The sequence below is a fragment of the Schistocerca gregaria genome, chromosome X (assembly GCF_023897955.1).
Source record: "Schistocerca gregaria isolate iqSchGreg1 chromosome X, iqSchGreg1.2, whole genome shotgun sequence".
Taxonomy (NCBI): Eukaryota; Metazoa; Arthropoda; class Insecta; order Orthoptera; family Acrididae; genus Schistocerca; species Schistocerca gregaria.
The window spans coordinates 665,778,729-665,799,238 of record NC_064931.1 but is presented as its reverse complement, the minus strand read 5'-3'; the positions used below and the strand labels follow the sequence as shown (position 1 = coordinate 665,799,238).

At 44.1% G+C, this 20,510-nt stretch overlaps 1 protein-coding gene across 1 annotated transcript in view; it reads right to left on the bottom strand.

The window, feature by feature from the left end:
• The window catches only part of LOC126298944 (alkaline phosphatase-like), a 1,012,316-nt gene that overhangs the window by 115,398 nt on the left and 876,408 nt on the right, over positions 1 to 20,510 (bottom strand). The window contains exon 7 of the mRNA XM_049990545.1: positions 16,536 to 16,730. Within this exon, the coding sequence (XP_049846502.1) occupies positions 16,536 to 16,730 (195 nt within the window). The remainder of the gene's footprint in view (positions 1 to 16,535; positions 16,731 to 20,510) is intronic.

Sequence of the window (20,510 nt, the reverse complement as noted above, 5' to 3'; positions counted from 1 at the left end):
GTTTGTGACTCATCAGTTGTATATGAGGTTTCCAAATTTCAGGATTTTCAGAGATTTTTTCATTAAAGCTGTAAATGTGAGTGTCTTCTACTTGTTCCTTTCGGTCTTTGATACCGGCACAACTAATTGAAGAAATCGCTTCGATCCCGTACAAACCTGCTGGTGACACAACAGTCCTATATTTAACGGTCAATGACACACCTATGCTGAAGCATAAATAAAACATAATAATTACTGCATTTTAGAGTAGGGGGACGTCAAGAAACTACAAGTAGAAGGTTTACTTTAAAAACTGGTGCGTAGCATCTGCTGATTTAAAAAAAACCTAGCTTTCTTTTGAAATGGGTGAATTTTTGGTTTTGGAAATATCTGATGTGCGAAAATTTCATGGTGTAACTTTCTATACTGCAAGAAAAAATGTGCAAGGTAAATTTGGACTGCAGCTTTTATTGCTGGGAAATTCATACCGCCTAATGCTGCTTTTCTCTGCCACAGGGAAAATATATGCCCTTTATTGGCGGTTTTCCCAAGGATATGCACGTGTTATCCGAGAGGAGAACGCGAACTCTGCTTGTACTTAGAGTATCGACGGAGCGCAGCGATGTGGGTGTTTTGAAAATTTGCTCAGGCAACACCAGTGATGTTTGAATTATATATCAGCAATTTACATTTTCAGCTGTGTTAGTACACATCTCATATGAAGTCAAAATCTGTTATATTTGCTGTAAATAGCTGCCAGCATCGCTTAAAAATTTTATTGCGTGCAAACAAGTTAGTTTTAAATTAAACGTTATGTCCTGTCGACGTAGAGCGTTTTTTGGCTGAAGACCAACCGAATTAAATAGTAATAATAGAAAGAATGACTACATAGATGAAACTGTAAAAATGCAGGCGAATAGAACAGCAATGTGAACTTCACTCTCGGAGAGCGACCAACCACTGTAGTAGTTCGTGAATCAAAAATACATACGGAAATGATAAATTATATTTCTTATTTATTTACAAATACCTGTTTGTAAATTTTTTTACGGCTGGCAGAATTTACAGTCAGTACGCGGAATTAGTACTGTGCGTGGAGACTCTTGGAATTTTCCTGGAATAATAAGATACCATTCATCTTCTTCACAGTGAATTATGTCAACTACGCATCTGTGCCGCGTACATAACTATGATGAGTACGTAAACAGAGCGGAATTTCACCTGCGTCGTTACGGTCGATTATAGAAATGTGATTGAAAGAGAGGGTGACAAGTGATGCCACTTCATAAACTGCTGCTCTAGGACACCACCAAGGGGAATACCGAGCGTAAAATCCTCATCCGACGGATTTTTCAAGATCAACATTGACGCATGTTTCCCTTCATGGCAAAGTAAGGGGAGGTTTAGGATTTAAAGCAAAGCAATGGTACACAATCTACTGTTCGGGGACTGTACGTCATCGCATTTTCTGGTCTCTGTGGCAAAATACTTAGGAGAAAATTTATTTTGTCATTAGGTTTCCAACTAATACCCTTAGGTCAAGCGCCGTGGCAATACTATGTCTTAAGTTTCCCGACTATGGAGACACGAAGCTAGAAATTGGTGTTACAGAAGACTTGGTTTCTGGTGACATCTGTTGTCGTGACAAGATGTCTGAAATGATACGTAGCCGATAGAAACCTCAACAACTACAGTCGAGCACACAATAAAGCTCCTTTATTTTCTATCCAGTTTCACAGTTTCAGCTCTTTGCCATTTGTTTAATTCAGACAGTACTTTCGAATGCTATCTGAAATACGACCAAGAAACAGTAATTTTTGTTGTATCATGTGCTCATCTATGGGCCAGAAAGATAAATGTTGACGCATTACATACGAATGTTATTTGGGATCGAACATTTTAGCCGAATTTTCCATAGACCGTTACATATTTTCGGAAGCAAAATGAAACACAGTTTGTGTTCAGTATTCCAAAATACATTCTATCAATATTCTGGATGACATTAATAACATGTATTTTTCGAAATATGTCGAGATCCTTTACTCTTCGAGACGATGCAGTGGGAAAGGTGTAGAGGTTTTGAATTCCACAGAATGTGTTGTCCCTGTTAAAGTATATACTACGCTAGTATTTGGAGTGTACTATGTCACGGTCATTAGCAGTCGATGTGCAACACGGTTTCACACCATGATCATAAGCTAGTAGAAATGATAGGACGAAATACAACAGTTTAAGCCTGGAGAAACAGTATTTAATTTTTTGTGTACCAAACAGTGAAAATACGGTTAGCATTCTTACGAGAACATGTTTTATCACATTTTACGGATAAATCGGAGATTGTCAGACACGTATTTCGTAGCCAATGTAACGGTAATCCAAAGTTGTAGTAAAAAATGTAAACGATTTGGCATTTCCGGTACTAGTCGTTAATTTCGAAAAGTTCAATTAACACTATCCATTAAATCCGGGCTCTTGTTCCACAGAAAGCTGTGCGTATAAACGATGTTCCGGAAACCACACTGACATAAAAACAACGTTGTAGCGTTACAGCAAAACTCTAGATAGGTAATTGTGAATACTGTGGCTCGAATCCTGATTCGGCCGTCCTAAATCGCTTCAAGCATTGCCGTTTGTGACTCTTGGAAAAAGCAACGGTATTTTGTTTTGCAGCTTCCAGTTTTCGTTGTTACGTCCCTACTCCCCACAAAGCAAGGGTTCATAACTGGAGAACTATCCGCTCAGTTATGGCGTAGATGTAAAAGGCACAGGCCACGAATTTCTTCAAAAATATGTGAGGTACCCATGATCAGTATTGAGCTTGCCAGTTTTAATTGACTTCGTTGGCAGTTCCTGTACAACGACGTATCCAACCATCCCACTGCGTCTAGGAGATAGTACCTAGTGTAGCAATAAATATAGTATACAACTTATTCATTCGAGGAATGGCATGCGGGAAAGTAGTTGCTTCTGTTCCTCTGTTTTCGTTGATATTCAACTATTTTTATGCTATGGATTGTTACGAAGTACGAATGCAGTTTAAAGTAATATAATCCTTGAGTCCTCTCGAGAGGTGTGGAGCTCTTGGAATATTAAGAGCGATATCTTTCGTAGTGCACAACGTCTCTCACTGGATTTCATGGAATTTTTCAGCAACTCAGTCCGTTTGATAAAGCAGACCCGTGACAAATGCGCATTTGTCCAGCGAACCTATGCTTTTGAGTTATGTCCTCAGCTAACGCTGCTTTTTTAAAGTATCCAGACAGAGGTGCCGGATGGTTATAATTACAGTACAGCTGCTCACGGAAGTCCATTGTGGGCCCTAAGTTGGTAGATATGCTAACGCGTTACTGCGGAACCGATTCAAAGACCGCGCGCTGTTAGTGAAACCGTTTTATGTGAACAGCAGCAATTACAGTGCTGCGTTAAGAGAGTATCATCGTCTGAATGGTCTGAGCAGAGGACTGCTGTTATTAAATGGTTTAAAGAAGATAGTAACGAAATTCGAAATCACGGGTGAACTTCGTGTGGCAACTGGAAGAAGAGGTCGTCCTGTGTAAGTAGGATGTTTAGGTTTTATTATTGGTAACGCCAACGCCACGTAGTGCTCTGTAAGAAAATCACTGGCTGTGCTGTGTGCAGTCTGTGGCTGGTTTGCATTGTTGTCCGCCATTGTAGTGTTGGGCAGGGGCAGCTGGATGTTAACAGCGCGTAGCGTTGCGCAGTTGGAGGTGAGCCGCCAGTAGTGGTGGACGTGGGGAGAGACATGGCGGAGTTTTGAAATTTGTAAGAATTGGTGTCACGAACTGATATATATATATTATGACTATTAAGGTAAATACATTGTTTGTTCTGTATTAAAATCTTTCATTTGCTAACTATGCTTATCAGTAGTTAGTGCCTTCAGTAGTTTGAATCTTTTATTTAGCTGGCAGTAGTGGCGCTCGCTGTATTGCAGTAGCTTGAGTAACGAAGATTTTTGTGAGGTAAGTGATTTGTGAAACGTATAGGTTATTGTTAGTCAGGGCCATTCCTTCGTAGGGATTTTTGAAAGTCAGATTCCGTTGCGCTAAAAATATTGTGTGTCAGTTTAAGCACATTCGTGTATAATTGTTCAAAGAGGACGTTTCACATAGACCAGTCGTGTACAATTTTTCTAAGGGGACGTTTCACATTGCTAGAATGTTATGGTTTACGAACCATTTTTGCTTTGTGGCATGGTGCATTGTCATTGTAATAGAAACATTCGTCGTCTTAGAGCTGTTCCTCTACTATACATAGTACACAGTGCTGAAAAATACTTTCACATTCTTCCGCATTTAGTGTTTTCTTTTGTACAGTAAAGGTAACACACCGTAACCACGAGAAACATCCCATACCGTAACACCACCTCCTCCGTACTTTACAACTGGCACTACACATAATGACAGTACCTTTCTTCAGGAATTCGCCAAACCGAAAACCTTCCATCGGACTACTACAGAATATAGAATGATTCATCACTTTAAACCACCCGTTTGCAATATCCACTGTGTAGCTTTTGACACCACCTCAAGCGTCGCTTAGCACTAACTATAGAAAAGTGTTTCTTGTGAGCAGCCGCTCCACCATTTTACCCAACTATTTCCAACTCACTAAGAGCAGTCGTTGTGCTAGCTGGACTGCTGGTAGCACTTTGGAACTCAGGAGTGACCCTATGACTGTCCCTGACAGTGGTTTAAATGCCTCTGAGCACTATGGGACTTACCATCTATAGTCATCAGTCCCCTAGAACTTAGAACTACTTAAACCTAACTAACCTAAGGACATCACACAACACCCAGCCATCACGAGGCAGAGAAAATCCCCGACCCCGCCGGGAATCGAACCCGAGAACCCGGGTGCGGGAAGCGAGAACGCTACCGCACGACCACGAGATGCGGGCACTTAATTTCGTTTCGATGTTCAACACAGTTATTATGTAGCATTAAATGTCATATAAAATTTACTATATAACAATATCTCATTTAATTAAGTACCACATAAGTGTCGTATGTAACAAAAGTTCTATTTACACTGGGAACGTTTGGATTTATTTTAAAGCACTTCAATCAATCAAAAGGAAGTAGACAAAACACATTAAACAAAACTGTGGACTTACAAAAACGTTAGGACTTGAATATACCGTCTATCAGTGAAGTGCTCTGAGCTATGTCAAATATAATTTTTGTGTGTGGCACACACAAACGACATTTATTTGCTAAAACACTGATCAGCCAACACAAACGTTGAATACTGTGTTACCGCAGCACAAAACTACGAAAGGTGACATGGCATTGGAGGAGACAAAATACTGTCCACTGAAGATGCTTCAAAAGAGAGAAACAGTTGCAGAAGAGGAATATACACTCCTGGAAATGGAAAAAAGAACACATTGACACCGGGGTGTCAGACCCACCATACTTGCTCCGGACACTGCGAGAGGGCTGTACAAGCAATGATCACACGCACGGCACAGCGGACACACCAGGAACCGCGGTGTTGGCCGTCGAATGGCGCTAGCTGCGCAGCATTTGTGCACCGCCGCCGTCAGTGTCAGCCAGTTTGCCGTGGCATACGGAGCTCCATCGCAGTCTTTAACACTGGTAGCATGCCGCGACAGCGTGGACGTGAACCGTATGTGCAGTTGACGGACTTTGAGCGAGGGCGTATAGTGGGCATGCGGGAGGCCGGGTGGACGTACCGCCGAATTGCTCAACACGTGGGGCGTGAGGTCTCCACAGTACATCGATGTTGTCGCCAGTGGTCGGCGGAAGGTGCACGTGCCCGTCGACCTGGGACCGGACCGCAGCGACGCACGGATGCACGCCAAGACCGTAGGATACTACGCAGTGCCATAGGGGACCGCACCGCCACTTCCCAGCAAATTAGGGACACTGTTGCTCCTGGGGTATCGGCGAGGACCATTCGCAACCGTCTCCATGAAGCTGGGCTACGGTCCCGCACACCGTTAGGCCGTCTTCCGCTCACGCCCCAACATCGTGCAGCCCGCCTCCAGTGGTGTCGCGACAGGCGTGAATGGAGGGACGAATGGAGACGTGTCGTCTTCAGCGATGAGAGTCGCTTCTGCCTTGGTGCCAATGATGGTCGTATGCGTGTTTGGCGCCGTGCAGGTGAGCGCCACAATCAGGACTTCATACGACCGAGGCACACAGGGGCAACACCCGGCATCATGGTGTGGGGAGCGATCTCCTACACTGGCCGTACACCTCTGGTGATCGTCGAGTGGACACTGAATAGTGCACGGTACATCCAAACCGTCATCGAACCCATCGTTCTACCATTCCTAGACCGGCAAGGGAACTTGCTGTTCCAACAGGACAATGCACGTCCGCATGTATCCCGTGCCACCCAACGTGCTCTAGAAGGTGTAAGTCAACTACCCTGGCCAGCAAGATCTCCGGATCTGTCCCCCATTGAGCATGTTTGGGACTGGATGAAGCGTCGTCTCACGTGATCTGCACGTTCAGCACGAACGCTGGTCAAACTGAGGCGCCAGGTGGAAATGGCATGGCAAGCCGTTCCACAGGACTACATCCAGCATCTCTACGATCGTCTCCATGGGAGAATAGCAGCCTGCATTGCTGCGAAAGGTGGATATACACTGTACTAGTGCCGACATTGTGCATGCTCTGTTGCCTGTGTCTATGTGCCTGTGGTTCTGTCAGTGTGATCATGTGATGTATCTGACCCCAGGAATGTGTCAATAAAGTTTCCCCTTCCTGGGACAATGAATTCACGGTGTTCTTATTTCAATTTCCAGGAGTGTATTTCAATACCGTTGGTAAAACTGCGACTGTGGAACAAAAACAAGAAAGAGAACATTAGTACCATTGTGTATGTGCCATGCCTTTCATTGATTGAAGTGCTTTAAAATAAATCCAAACGCGTCCGGTGTAAATAAAACTTTTATTACAGTTGCGAAAGACGGAATATTTCTCAATATTACATACGACACCTATGTGGTACTTAAATTAAATGAGATTTTGTTATACAGTAAATTTTATATGAAATTTAGGTATCTTGTCCACATTTCATTCTCAACATTGTGGCACCTAAAATCGACCATACGGAAGGTATACGCTATGGACTTTTACCTTTGTAAACTCTTCAAAATTTCGTTCAATGGTTTACTGCATTTAATGCTGCATAATAACTGCGTTGAACATCGAAACAAAATTAAGTCGTTTATGGTGGGAAGGTATCAGTCAAGAAGACGTGTAAAAATGAAATTTTTGGGCCAAATAGTTTTTGTGAAATCGAATGATTCGTGTGTCAAAGTAGTGGGAACACCATGTGTCTGCACAGGCGAGCAGTGCAGTGATGACAAAATCGCGCACAGCGCGGAATGCTGGGAGCACGTGTTTGCTGCAGGAAAAGGGTTAATGAAGAGACAAAGCACTAGAAATTTCAAAAAAATTGCATTCATTCGTGAAGAAAGGCACTTTGATATTGTTTTGAAATAATGGAAATATTAAGCAGCAGACAAGATTCGAACTTATAACCTATTGCATACAAACCCAACACCTTAACCGTTACTCTAACACAGTTCGTCTGATTACATAACGCCATAAGATGGTTAACACGTCATGCAAAATACTGACACACACACACACACACACACACACACATACACACACACACACACACACACTGTTGGTATGACTACGAATTACTCACTGTTTGTCGAAGTACAATAGGAAATAAACAATTACCACTGTTCTTTATTGCGAAAAAGCGGTTCGTGAGATTGATACAAACACCTTTCCTTGCTATCGCCTGAATTAGGAGTCTTATTGCTTGTTTGGTTTAATTAATTAATAGAATATGAAGCATTTGGTATAAAGAATGCTTTTTCCAAACTTTCTATAAAAGAAACTCTGCTATCAAGACATTGCTTTTGTTCTGTTACTTTATTTATGAATGAACGTTTCTAAAACTGAAGACACTCGTCCATGCTCTGCACTGCAGTCGAGATCTGGCAACGTCGTTTTCTGATCATTGGCTGACTGTGTTTTGTGACGTCAGATGCGCATAACGAACCTAAACTCGGCCGCCAACATAAATGACGCGCACTATAGTAACGGCGTGAAGGTAGAAGGCACTACATTTATTTTATTATGTCATCTTCGGAGCTATCTACTGACAACACAATATGTCACGCCCGCTTTCGTACTAGCATGTCCACCTCTCGTGACATCTAGTGGTCTGTTCCGCATTACGTAGTGCTTTTCGGATAATTTTTGCCCGATAGAGCAGCAGTAGATAGAGCATCTTTCCAACTTTTCAATTACATTATAGGTGCTGAATAAGGGTACGGTTTGGGACGCTGCTAACGTCAGGGCGTTCGTGAAATTCTTTAAAATCTCTGACACTTATTGCCCGAGAAAGTGTAACAGCAACACACTTTGGAAATCTGTTCTTTGGGTTGCCTAACTGCCAGCATGACCGTATTTGATGCGATAGTACTAAGCGAATGATTTGTCTACAGGTTCTGACACGCCTGCTGCTTGTGGGAGCATGTCACATCACGTATTACGAATCGAAACTTGTAACGATGCTCTATGCACAGATATGTGGCTTTTTCTCCATGTCTTGTTTTCTCATAATCTTCTTCTGAAACAATGGACGTGCTTATAAATAACCTTGATTTATGTATCACAGATACTCTTGAACTATAATTAGCACCTTTCATACTATCTAGCAGTTCCATTTTAGCCCTCATTCTCAATTTCTCACACAATTCTGCTATATATACTTCCACGTTTCTGAGTTGTTAATTGTCGTTAACTGTGCCAAAAAGCAACGTGTTTTGATGACTGGTCGTAAGAAAGATTTAATTCAAATTTTTTTAGAAAAATGTGAAGAATTCTCCTGGATGTGGTTCTTTGGTATGCGGTAGGCCACGTCTACTTGTCATCGCAGATTCGGGTGCAAAGTGAGTTTTCTCTGGCAGGCACCATACCTGGTTGCAGAGAAAGTTAAGGCATTACTGTCACATATTGCTGCGCAACATTTGATTTATTCTTGCCATCATTTCGTGGTTGATTTTATTTAGAGTATACTGGGCATATGTGATAGGAAGAAAGCTTTGCGTTTTTCTCACTAGGAAGATGTTCGCCCTGTGTAGTCTGTGGGTCCTCTTTGACTGCAAGAGTTGGTCAGTGAATTTCGTTAGCATGGGCGAAGTTCCCGTAGGAGATGGGCAGTTTTCACAGAAGTAAGGCTTTGGCCTGTTTCGTGCTTTTGTCGGCAGAGCCGGTGTCTCTCCTAACACCATGCCGTCACTGTCATCCCCAGAGGATAAGCGAGCACGACATTTTCGCCTATTCTGTTCAGACATCAAAGGATGAGACGCCGAAACACTGTTCGACCAGCATGCGAAGGCCCGTTGCTTTGGCTCCAAAATTTGGTGCACCCATTCGAATTAAGTCGCCCCACCACAGTGCTTGGCTCAAATAAGCCTATCAAACGCTGGGACACTGCTCCAATCCAGTACCAACCTCTCATTTGTTAACGTGTATTCTGCACACCAAGAGTGAGAAGTCTTGGCAGTATTCCCCCATTTTATCATGAAATACGACGATATTCTCTTTCATCACACTGACAACAGCGTTGAGTCGCTACCTCCATATAGAGTTTTTTGAAAGTAGATAGTAGTGGAGGGAGATACATATTTCATGGTCATTCGATCACAGCCTGTCATGAGGGTCACCTATCTCTGAGCCCCTGTTTTGTGGTGATGACTACATGGTTTACTGATTTTAAGGAAATGTAAGTGTAACAATTACGACAGTGCGATCCATATTCAGAGCAGCTCGCTACTTGCCTACTTTACCACGCAACTTGTGTTGCTTAATTTGGTTATAATTTTTATCGCCGTGTTGTTTCATGACCTTTTGATTCCGCAAGCTGCCCAGGTGACCAGATCTTGTTGCGCTTTCTCCATACAGTCTTCTGCACTTTTTGGTACATCTCCAGAGTTGTAGAACAATTTTGTAATTTGATTTGAGGTTTTGAGAAATCCTTTCTCTGTAAATATTTATGTCAGTCATTACAGGAAATAAATATCATTTAATCTCAGTCTTGACTTCGATTTGAAAATCCTTTACATTTTCCTACAACTTTTTCATCGTTAGGAGACTCGCTAATTATCAATATAAACTGGTTCACGTCTAAGCTTGTTGCTGTCACAGTGAAGGTAATATCATTGTACACAGTGACCAAACTCAATGATCAGTTATACTAAGAATTTAGAGAAAGGAACAAGCATTGCAGTCTCTCGTCGTACTGATCAAAGGTTTGCTTTATAACAAGCACTGCACTTTCGCTCCTCGACTGTGATCCCGAACTGGGACCTAATTTTCAAAAATATGCTATATTAAAATGCCAAGATGAGCAGCCAAGACAGGCCACCTCAAATCCCAAGAGTAGGCATTGCCCAGAACGAATAAATCCACTCTAAGAAAAAAAGAAAAGAAAAACGACGCACCACGAAGGAATTATCCGAATGGGTTGGAAATAGCTGGATGTGATGTACATGTACGGACAAATAAATGATTACAGTTTCAGAAAAATTGGATGATTTATTGAAGAGAAAGTACTTCAGAAATTGAGCAAGTCAAAACACGATGGTCCATCTCTGGCCCTTACGCAAGCAGTTATTCGGCTTGGTATTGATTGATAGAGTTGTTGGATGTCCTTCTGAGAGATATCGTGCCAGATTGTGTCCGACTGACTGGTTGTACCATCATGTTACCAAGCTGGTTCGAGGGCACTGCTACAAACTTCCTGAACTGGGGAGAGATTCGTCGACTTTTGTGGCCGAGATAGGGTTTGGAAAGCACAAAGACAAGCAGCAGAATCTCTCGCCGTATGTAGGCGGGAATTATCTAGCTGAAATGTATGCCCAGGAAGGCTTGACATGGTGAACAACAAAAGGGCGTATAGAATATCGTCGACGTACTGCTGTGCTGTGAGAGTGCCATGGATACCAAACAAAGGGTTCTTGGTACGAAAATAAAAGATACCCCAGACCATCACTCCTGCTTGTCGCGCCGTATGGCGGGCGAAAATCTGGTTTAGTAAACCACTGCTGTCTGGGGAATCTCCAGACCCGTCTTCACTGGTCATAAGGGCTCAATTCGAAGCGGGAGTCATCACTGTAGACAACGCTAATCCAGTCAATGAGATTCTATGCCGAAGACGAGTCTAGAGACGCCCCGTACAGCACTGGGAAACGAACGTGGCTGTTACCCACCATACGGCCTGAAACCAGGAATAATGGTGCCATTAGTTTTCCATAGCAGGACTCCTTTGATTGTCATCCGCGGAACTCTTACGGCAAATCAGTACGTCGGCGATATTCTATGCTACGTTTTGTTACCATTCATGGCACGCCGTCCTGGGCTTACATTTCATCAAGATAATGCCCGCCCGCACATGGCGAGAGTTTTTACTACTTGTCTTCTTGCTTGCGAAACTCTACCATGACCAGCATGCTCACCCAATCCCTCCCTAACTGAGAATGTTTCAAGCATTATGGGTAGGGCCCTAAAGCCAGTAATGATTTATTTGTATGTAAACAGAATATGTTGAAGAGACTAGAGATAGGACGTCCATATTCACGGCACATGAACATTAGTATATTCTGCAGAAATGATTAGCACTTCTGTCACCTCTGTTCGGCATGTGTCCTGTTGCCTTGTAATAAATGGGTCCACCATGAGCCCTGATAACTTGTTCCATGCGTGATGGCATCGACGCGTATAAGGAGCGAATGGCGTGCTAGGGTATAACCATCCATACTACATTCACCTGGTTCCAAAGTTCATCTGTGGTGGTTGGCATTGGATCACAGTTCTGCATCCTTCACCCGTTTTCGACTGGCAACAAACGTGGCGATCTCCCGGGCCAGGGCAATAGGCTGACATCATGTGATACCAAGAAGGCACGTCTTCGTGCAGCAACATGTGGTCGTGCATTGTCTTGCTGAAAATGGCGTCCGTTGTGTCGTGCGAAAGCGTATGGCTACGGAACGCAGAATGTCACCCATGTAGGTCACACTGGTCACAGTGCTCTAGAGGCGCACCAACTGTGATATGTGATTGTACCCAATAGCAACCCACACCATAAGACGTTGAGTTGGTGCTGCATGTCTTGGGCGACTGCAGTCAAGTGACGCAACTCCCCCTGTCTGTGCCGAACCAAATGTGGCCATCATTTTCAAACAAACAGAGCCTGACGTCATCCCTGTCCCCAGTGATGTCGTTCTATACTCCATAGCTGTCTAGCATGTTTGTCCACGTTCGTCAAAGGTAGGCGGAGATGGTTAGAATGGCTCTGAGCACTATGGGACTTAGCATCTGAGTTCATCACTCCCCTAGAGCTTAGAACTACTCAAACCTAACTAACCTAAGGACATCACACATATCCATGCCCGAGGCAGGAGTTGAACCTGCGACCGTAGGAGTCGCGCGGTTCTTGACTGAAGCACCTAGAACCTCTCGGCCACACCGGCCAGCAAAGGTAGGCGGAGAAGTGAACGACGCGCACGTAACCCATGCCGTAATAAATGTGTGTCACCCCTGATAGTGTACTATGTGTTCCACTGTTCTACTGTTACGCCAGAGCCGAGGAGGACGCAGATCTGTCCTGGAATGCCATTCGTATGAGGTATCAATCTTTTCGGGGCATGGTCTGCATGATCCGACCTGACCCATCTGGTCGTGTTCTACGGCCTTCTGTGAACCATTCTGCACACATCCGCTGCACTGCCGAAACACTTTGCCCTACACGAGCAGCAATTTCGCAGATGAGTGCATCGCATTCTCTGATGCCAATAATGTGCCCCTATTCCAGACTCACTGATTTTACGGTGTGGTTCGCGCATACGTTTGTGAGGCATCCTGCACGTCTGCTCATGTCACACTGATCCATTACCTTCGGTTCACAGCGACAACGAGAGCCGTAGGCACATTTTACCTGTAGGTGGTGTTGCGCCACGATATGGATGATGACCGTGAACCCGCCGGCTAACATGGTTCAAATACTAATCATTTCTGCAGAACATACTGATGTACATGTTTCGTCAATATCAACGTCCTGTCTCTCATCGTTCAAGGAATTCCAGTGTAGATCACATCTGACGATTTTCGTCCCATTCGGACAATTCCTTCGTGGTGCGTCGTTCCTTTTTTGTGTTTCGGAGTACATCGAGGTACAGTTTTCACTACGTTAATTTCTGACGTCGTTAGTAATTTTTAACGTTCAAAGCGGCCTGATTATGACATCGACTTCAGTCTTAGTGAAAGTATATACTTTTTCATGTGGCGTCAGGAGAAGAGGTTCCACAGAACTCTGCCCTAGTCTACCAAATATATACAAACACATACACTACTGGCCATTAAAATTGCTACACCACGAAGATGACGGGCTACAGACGCGAAATTTAACCGACAGGGAGAAGATGCTGTGATATGCAAATGATTAGCTTATCAGAGCATTCACACAAGGTTGGCGCCGGTGGCGACGACTACAACGTGTTGACATGAGGAAAGTTTCCAACGGATTTCTCATACAAAAACAGCAATTGATCGGCGTTGCCTTGTGAAACGTTATTGTGACGCATCGTGTAAGGAGGAGAAATGCTTACCATAACGTTACCGATTTTGATGAAGGTCGGATTGTAGCCTATCGCTATTGCTTTTTATCGTATCGCGACGTTGCTGCTCGCGTTGGTCGAGATCCAATGACTGTTAGCAGAATGTGGATTCAGTGGCTTCAGGAGGGTAATACGGAACGCCGTGCTGGATCCCAACGGCGATGTATTACTAACAGACGAGATGACAGGCATCTTATCCGCATGGCTGTAACGGATCGTGCAGCCACGTCTCGATCCCTGAGTCAAAAGATGGGGACCTTTGCAAGACAACAACCATCTGCACGAACAATTCGACAATGTTTGCAGCAGCACGGACTGACTATCAGCTAAGAGAGCATGGCTACGGTTACCCTTGACGCTGCATCACAGACAGGAGCGCCTGCGATGGTATACTCAACGACGAACCTGGCTGCACGAATGGCAAAACGTAATTTTTTCTGATGAATCCAGGTTCTGATGAACTGTGGTATGGTGTAGAAGCTGCATGGGCAGCTGTACCTGTACACGCCATCTGTTTGACTCAATGCCTAGGCGTATCAAGGCCGTTATTGTGGCCAGAGGTGGTTGTTCTGGGTACTGATTTCTCAGGATCTATGCACCCAATTTGCGTGAAAATGTAATCTCATGTCAGTTCTAGTATTATATGTTTGTCCAATGAATACCCGTTTATCATCTACATTTCTTCTTCGGGTAGCAATTTTAATGGCCAGTACTGTAACTCGGGTACGGTTAGTGTACTGCATAGCCACAGGATGTGGGATTGTTTCCTGTAAGATTTTTCACTTTGCAGCGTAGTCTGTGCTGCTTTGAAACTTCCTGGTAGGTAAATACTGTTTGCTTCACCAGGACTCGAACCCGAACCCTTGCCTTTCATGGACAGTGCTCTAACCGAGTGAGCTTCGTTTTTTGCCCTTTCTCCGCTTCGTACTGTTATTTTTCGTCCCTGCTTACGTGTGAATGTCGCATGACACATATCAGACATCATCGATGCACGCTTAATTCAGATTCTTTATTACAGAGCGTGGCCAGTCCACCTGGCCGAAAACGTTGAGCGACCGTGCCACTGCTATCCAGGCACCTCTCACGACCCGACATGACGGCTTTAACTCCACCGTGCCCGTGTAGCTCATCAGTAGAAACATTGTCCACGTAACGGGAAGTTTAGAGTACGAGTGTCCAATTGACAAACGGCTTACATCTGCCAGGAATTTTTCAAAAATGGCTCGGAGCACTACGGGACTTAACTTCTGAGGTCATCAGTCAACTAGAACTTGTTGTTGTTGTTGTGGTCTTCAGTCCTGAGACTGGTTTGATGCCGCTCTCCATGCTACTCTATCCTGTGCAAGCTTCTTCATCTCCCAGTACCTACTGCAACCTACATCCTTCTGAATCTGCTTAGTGTAGTCATCTCTTGGTCTTCCTCTACGATTTTACCCTCCACGCTGCCCTCCAGTACCAAATTGGTGATGCCTTGATGCCTCAGAACATGTCCTACCAACCGATCCCTTCTTCTGGTCAAGTTGTTGCACAAACTTCTCTTCTCCCCAATCCTATTCAATACTTCCTCATTAGTTATGTGATCTACCCATCTATTCTTCAGCACTCTTCTGTAGCACCACATGTCGAAAGCTTCTATTCTCTTCTTGTCCAAACTATTTATCGTCCATGATTCACTTCCATACATGGCTACACTCCATACAAATACTTTCAGAAATGACTTCTTGACACTTAAATCTATACTCGATGTTAACAAATTTCTCTTCTTCAGAAACGCTTTCCTTGCCATTGCCAGTCTACATTTTGTATCCTCTCTACTTCGACCATCATCAGTTATTTTGCTCCCCAAATAGCAAAACTCCTTTACTACTTTAAGTGTCTCTTTTCCTAATCTAATTCCCTCACCATCACCCGACTTAATTCGACTACATTCCATTATCCTCGTTGTGCTTTTGTTGATGTTCATCTTATATCCTCCTTTCAAGACACTATCCATTCCGTTCAACTGCTCTTCCAAGTCCTTTGCTGTCTCTGACAGAATTACGATGTCATCCGCGAACCTCAAAGTTTTTATTTCTTCTCCATTGATTTTAATATCTACTCCGAATTTTTGTTTTGTTTCCTTCACTGCTTGCTCAATATACAGATTGAATAACATCGGGGAGAGACTACAACGCTGTCTCACTCCCTTCCCAACCACTGCTTCCCTTTCATGTCCGTCGACTCTTATAACTGCCATCTGGTTTCTGTACAAATTGTAAATAGCCGTTCGCTCCCTGTATTTTACCCCTGCCACCTTCAGAATTTGGAAGAGAGTATTCCAGTCAACATTGTCAAAAGCTTTCTCTAAGTCTACAAATGGTAGAAACGTAGCTTTGCCCTTCCTTAATCTAGCTCCTAAGATAAGTCGTAGGGTCAGTATTGCCTCACGTGTTCCAACATTTCTACGGAATCCTAACTGATATTCCCCGAGGTCAGCTTCTACTAGTTTTTCCATTAGTCTGTAAAGAATTCGCGTTAGTATTTTGCAGCTGTGACTTATTAAACTGATAGTTCGGTAATTTTCATATCTGTCAACACCTGCTTTTTTTGGGATTGGAATTATTGAATTCTTCTTGAAGTCTGAGGGTATTTAGAACCACTTAAACCTAACTAAGTTAAGGACGTCACACACATTCATGCCCGAGGCACGATTCGAACCTGCGACCGTAACGGTCGTGCGGTTCCAGACTGTAGCGCCTAGAACCGCCGGCCACCCCGGCCGGTGGATTTTTTCAGGTCGGCTCACACTCTGCTGGGGAGTGAGAGTTTCATTCTGGATTACCCTTTTCCCCCATTCCCAAACTGTGTCAGGACTCACCGAGTATGGGGTTGCCGCGCGGCGCGTTGAGAGCGCCCATGGTGAGCACGTGCGAGTGGTCGGCTGTGACGACGACGAGCGTGTCGCGCAGGTCCACCAGCGGCAGGATGGCGGACAGCGCCGCGTCCAGCGCCAGCGTCTCGTCCAGCGCGCGGTACGCGTTGTTGTAGTGGTGGGCGTGGTCGATGCGCCCGCCTGCACACAGCGCAGTCACACTCGTGTCATCAGACAGGAAATGATGTTGCTGGATGGGGAACTAATCATTTAAATAAAAATAAATTAATAACACCTTATTAAATCAGACCAAAAAGTATAAAATACACTCCTGGAAATGGAAAAAATAACACATTGACACCGGTGTGTCGACCCACCATACTTGCTCCGGACACTGCGAGAGGACTGTACAAGCAATGATCACACGCACGGCACAGCGGACACACCAGGAACCGCGGTGTTGGCCGTCGAATGGCGCTAGCTGCGCAGCATTTGTGCACTGCCGCCGTCAGTGTCAGCCATTTTGCCGTGGCATACGGAGCTCCATCGCAGTCTTTAACACTGGTAGCATGCCGCGACAGCGTGGACGTGAACCGTATGTGCAGTTGACGGACTTTGAGCGAGGGCGTACAGTGGGCATGCGGGAGGCCGGGTGGACGTACCGCCGAATTGCTCAACACGTGGGGCGTGAGGTCTCCACAGTACATCGATGTTGTCGCCAGTGGTCGGCGGAAGGTGCACGTGCCCGTCGACCTGGGGCCGGACTGCAGCGACGCACGGATGCACGCCAAAACCGTAGGATCCTACGCAGTGCCGTAGGGGACCGCACCGCCACTTCCCAGTAAATTAGGGACACTGTTGCTCCTGGGGTATCGGCGAAGACCATTCACAACCGTCTCCACGAAGCTGGGCTACGGTCCCACACACCGTTAGGCCGTCTTCCGCTCACGCCGCAACATCGTACAGCCCGCCTCCATGGTGTCGCGACAGGCGTGAATGGAGGGACGAATGGAGACGTGTCGTCTTCCGCGATGAGAGTCGCTTCTGCCTTGGTGCCAATGATGTGTTCTTATTTCAATTTCCAGGAGTGTAATTTATCCTATCCCATACAGATTCCTACCCCCGTGCAGGTTAACCTAAAAATTTGTGCTTGTCAATTTTTGATAGCTATGTAACGAAAAACGTTGGGTACAGGCAAAATGATAATAGTTAGAAGGTGAACTTGTAGCGTTGCAAGTTGTTCCGAGCGAATGTTTGTATTAGGATAGCTTGTTGTATGTAACTTCAGGGTCGGACATCTAGTGGCCCACCTGGGAGACATATGTGCATCTGTCTGCCTACTGTGGGAAAGCTATTCAAAGTCTCTTACTGAACGCTTACATTCAGCACCTACAAGAATCTAAATAAAGGATAGTAATTTTTGCCTAATCGCTTTCAAAATTTGTATATTGCACTTTGTTATTAATAGAAAGGGGGTGTGAAAACCTCTGATTTCTAGCGGGCATATTTTCGGAGATAGAAAAAATTAGTTTTAAGTTAGAAAAACTACACTTAGAAAGGAAATTCTTCTGGGAACATTTGTGAATTGTTTTTGGTTGTCAGTTATAATACTCACCTTAAGTATCAGGGTATAGAATTATTTAATTGAAATTTAATTTAAAATTTCAAATACCTTACAATTTCCGTAGTTTGAAATCTAGAATAACCTCAGAAATAACTATTAAAATCAACATTTATTTTATTATGTGTTATTTGAGCCTGTGAGTAAATGATAGTGTGTGTGTGGGGCATTCGTCAAATTTCAGTATTGCGTTATATACCGTCTTAAGTGATATGCAAGAGTTACACAAGCCTGTCGTGGGAAAATGATCCTAGGGGATTTACCCATTTTGCTGATGTCGTATGTCTAGGTGTGATTGCTATTATAACAGAGCAGCCAGAAAGTCAGCTGGAGTAAAATCGGTATCTAAAGAATATTTCAAGAATTATTGTCTTTTCGTTTTCGTTTATTAAACATCACTATAATATTTGTATGTCAGACTGACGCAAATTCGTTTGTGTATAAGGATTGGTGCTGACCAGTTTTGTCGCGACTATGATCACGAGCGAGTATTCTGATTGGCAATCAGTATGGTCAGCCAATCAGAATTGAGACGGTTCCCACTCGTTACCTGATAGTTATACTGGGAGTGAGGCTGGAAGAAGGAAGTCACTCGCTAGCTTTGAACGCGGACGGTCATGTTACTGTCGCCAGTAAAAATAATGTGTTACATGAAGAATTACTTAGTGTTTGAGTTATTGGTGAGCTTAGTCGATAGCAGTTGTTGTTGGGGACTGCTTGGCGAGATTTCAGAGGTTTTGACTGAATCTGTTGACACATATTCGCGTGTGAAATATTGGCCTTCATAGAATCTGCGTGGCATGTTTCAGTATTCAACTACTGAGCATTTTTGGCCAGCAGTTTCTTTTTTAGAAGTTCACAAGAAGGACCGAATGTAATAACCCATATTAGTGGTGAAATTAATGACTGTGAAAAGGTTGATTAATTTCGGTCGGGTTTGGACAGATTTCTGATTGCTGTGTGTGTGATATGTGTGTATGAATCGTGAACTGGAAGGAAATAGGCAATAGTTTGAATGTGGATTGAATAGTACCTTTTCTTTGGTTGTCAAGGACAAAATTAACATTATTGTGTGGAAATTTCGGACATTATTTTACAGCAGCCAATCCCTTTTCTTACTGCGCGATAAAATTGCTTGACAGTGTTTCTACAGAACTTTCTTTCATAACTAGAGTTGTGCAGCCTCAGTAATTGTAGATATCAGGTGGTGTTTTTTTTTTATCGACGGCGCTTTTACATCATCTTGTAAGTATATACGTTGCCGAGTGAAGGGACCTAGAGCAGACGCCGTTTTGAGGTAGGTGAATTTCAATTTGCAGCCTGCACAGTGAAAACGACGTATAGACACGAGAAATTAAACCCCGACCCGCCATGGACTGTTCGTAAATCAGTTATGTAAAGCACGTAACCAACAAAGTATTGCCATACCTTTTAAAAATTCACAAGCATAAATGTTCAGAGCTATTTGTACAGGGTTAGGAATCTGTATGGGGCTAGAAGAACCTATTTTACGGTTTCTAGTCTGACTTAAAAAAGTGTTATATTAAAAATTTATTTTTAATTAAATAATTATTTCTGCGTTTTACTCTTCTGTGTATGAAATTACAAAAATCTATTGTCTAATTTTACATGCATAGAAGTAAAAAGCAGAAAATAATTAATTAAAAATAAATTTTTAAATTACACTTTTAAGTCCAACTAAGAAGTGCAAAATAATTCCTCCTATCCCCTTACAGACTCCTGAACCCGTACAGATAGCACACACTAAAGAGCAACATAAGTGCATAAACTACACTCCTGGAAATGGAAAAAAGAACACATTGACACCGGTGTGTCAGACCCACCATACTTGCTCCGGACACTGCGAGAGGGCTGTACAAGCAATGATCACACGCACGGCACAGCGGACACACCAGGAACCGCGGTGTTGGCCGTCGAATGGCGCTAGCTGCGCAGCATTTGTGCACTGCCGCCGTCAGTGTCAGCCAGTTTGCCGTGGCATACGGAGCTCCATCGCAGTCTTTAACACTGGTAGCATGCCGCGACAGCGTGGACGTGAACCGTATGTGCAGTTGACGGACTTTGAGCGAGGGCGTATAGTGGGCACACGGGTGCCGGGTGGACGTACCGCCGAATTGCTCAACACGTGGGGCGTGAGGTCTCCACAGTACATCGATGTAGTCGCCAGTGGTCGGCGGAAGGTGCACGTGCCCGTCGACCTGGGGCCGGACCGCAGCGACGCACGGATGCACGCCAAGACCGTAGGATCCTACGCAGTGCCGTAGGGGACCGCACCGCCACTTCCCAGCAAATTAGGGACACTGTTGCTCCTGGGGTATCGGCGAGGACCATTCGCAACC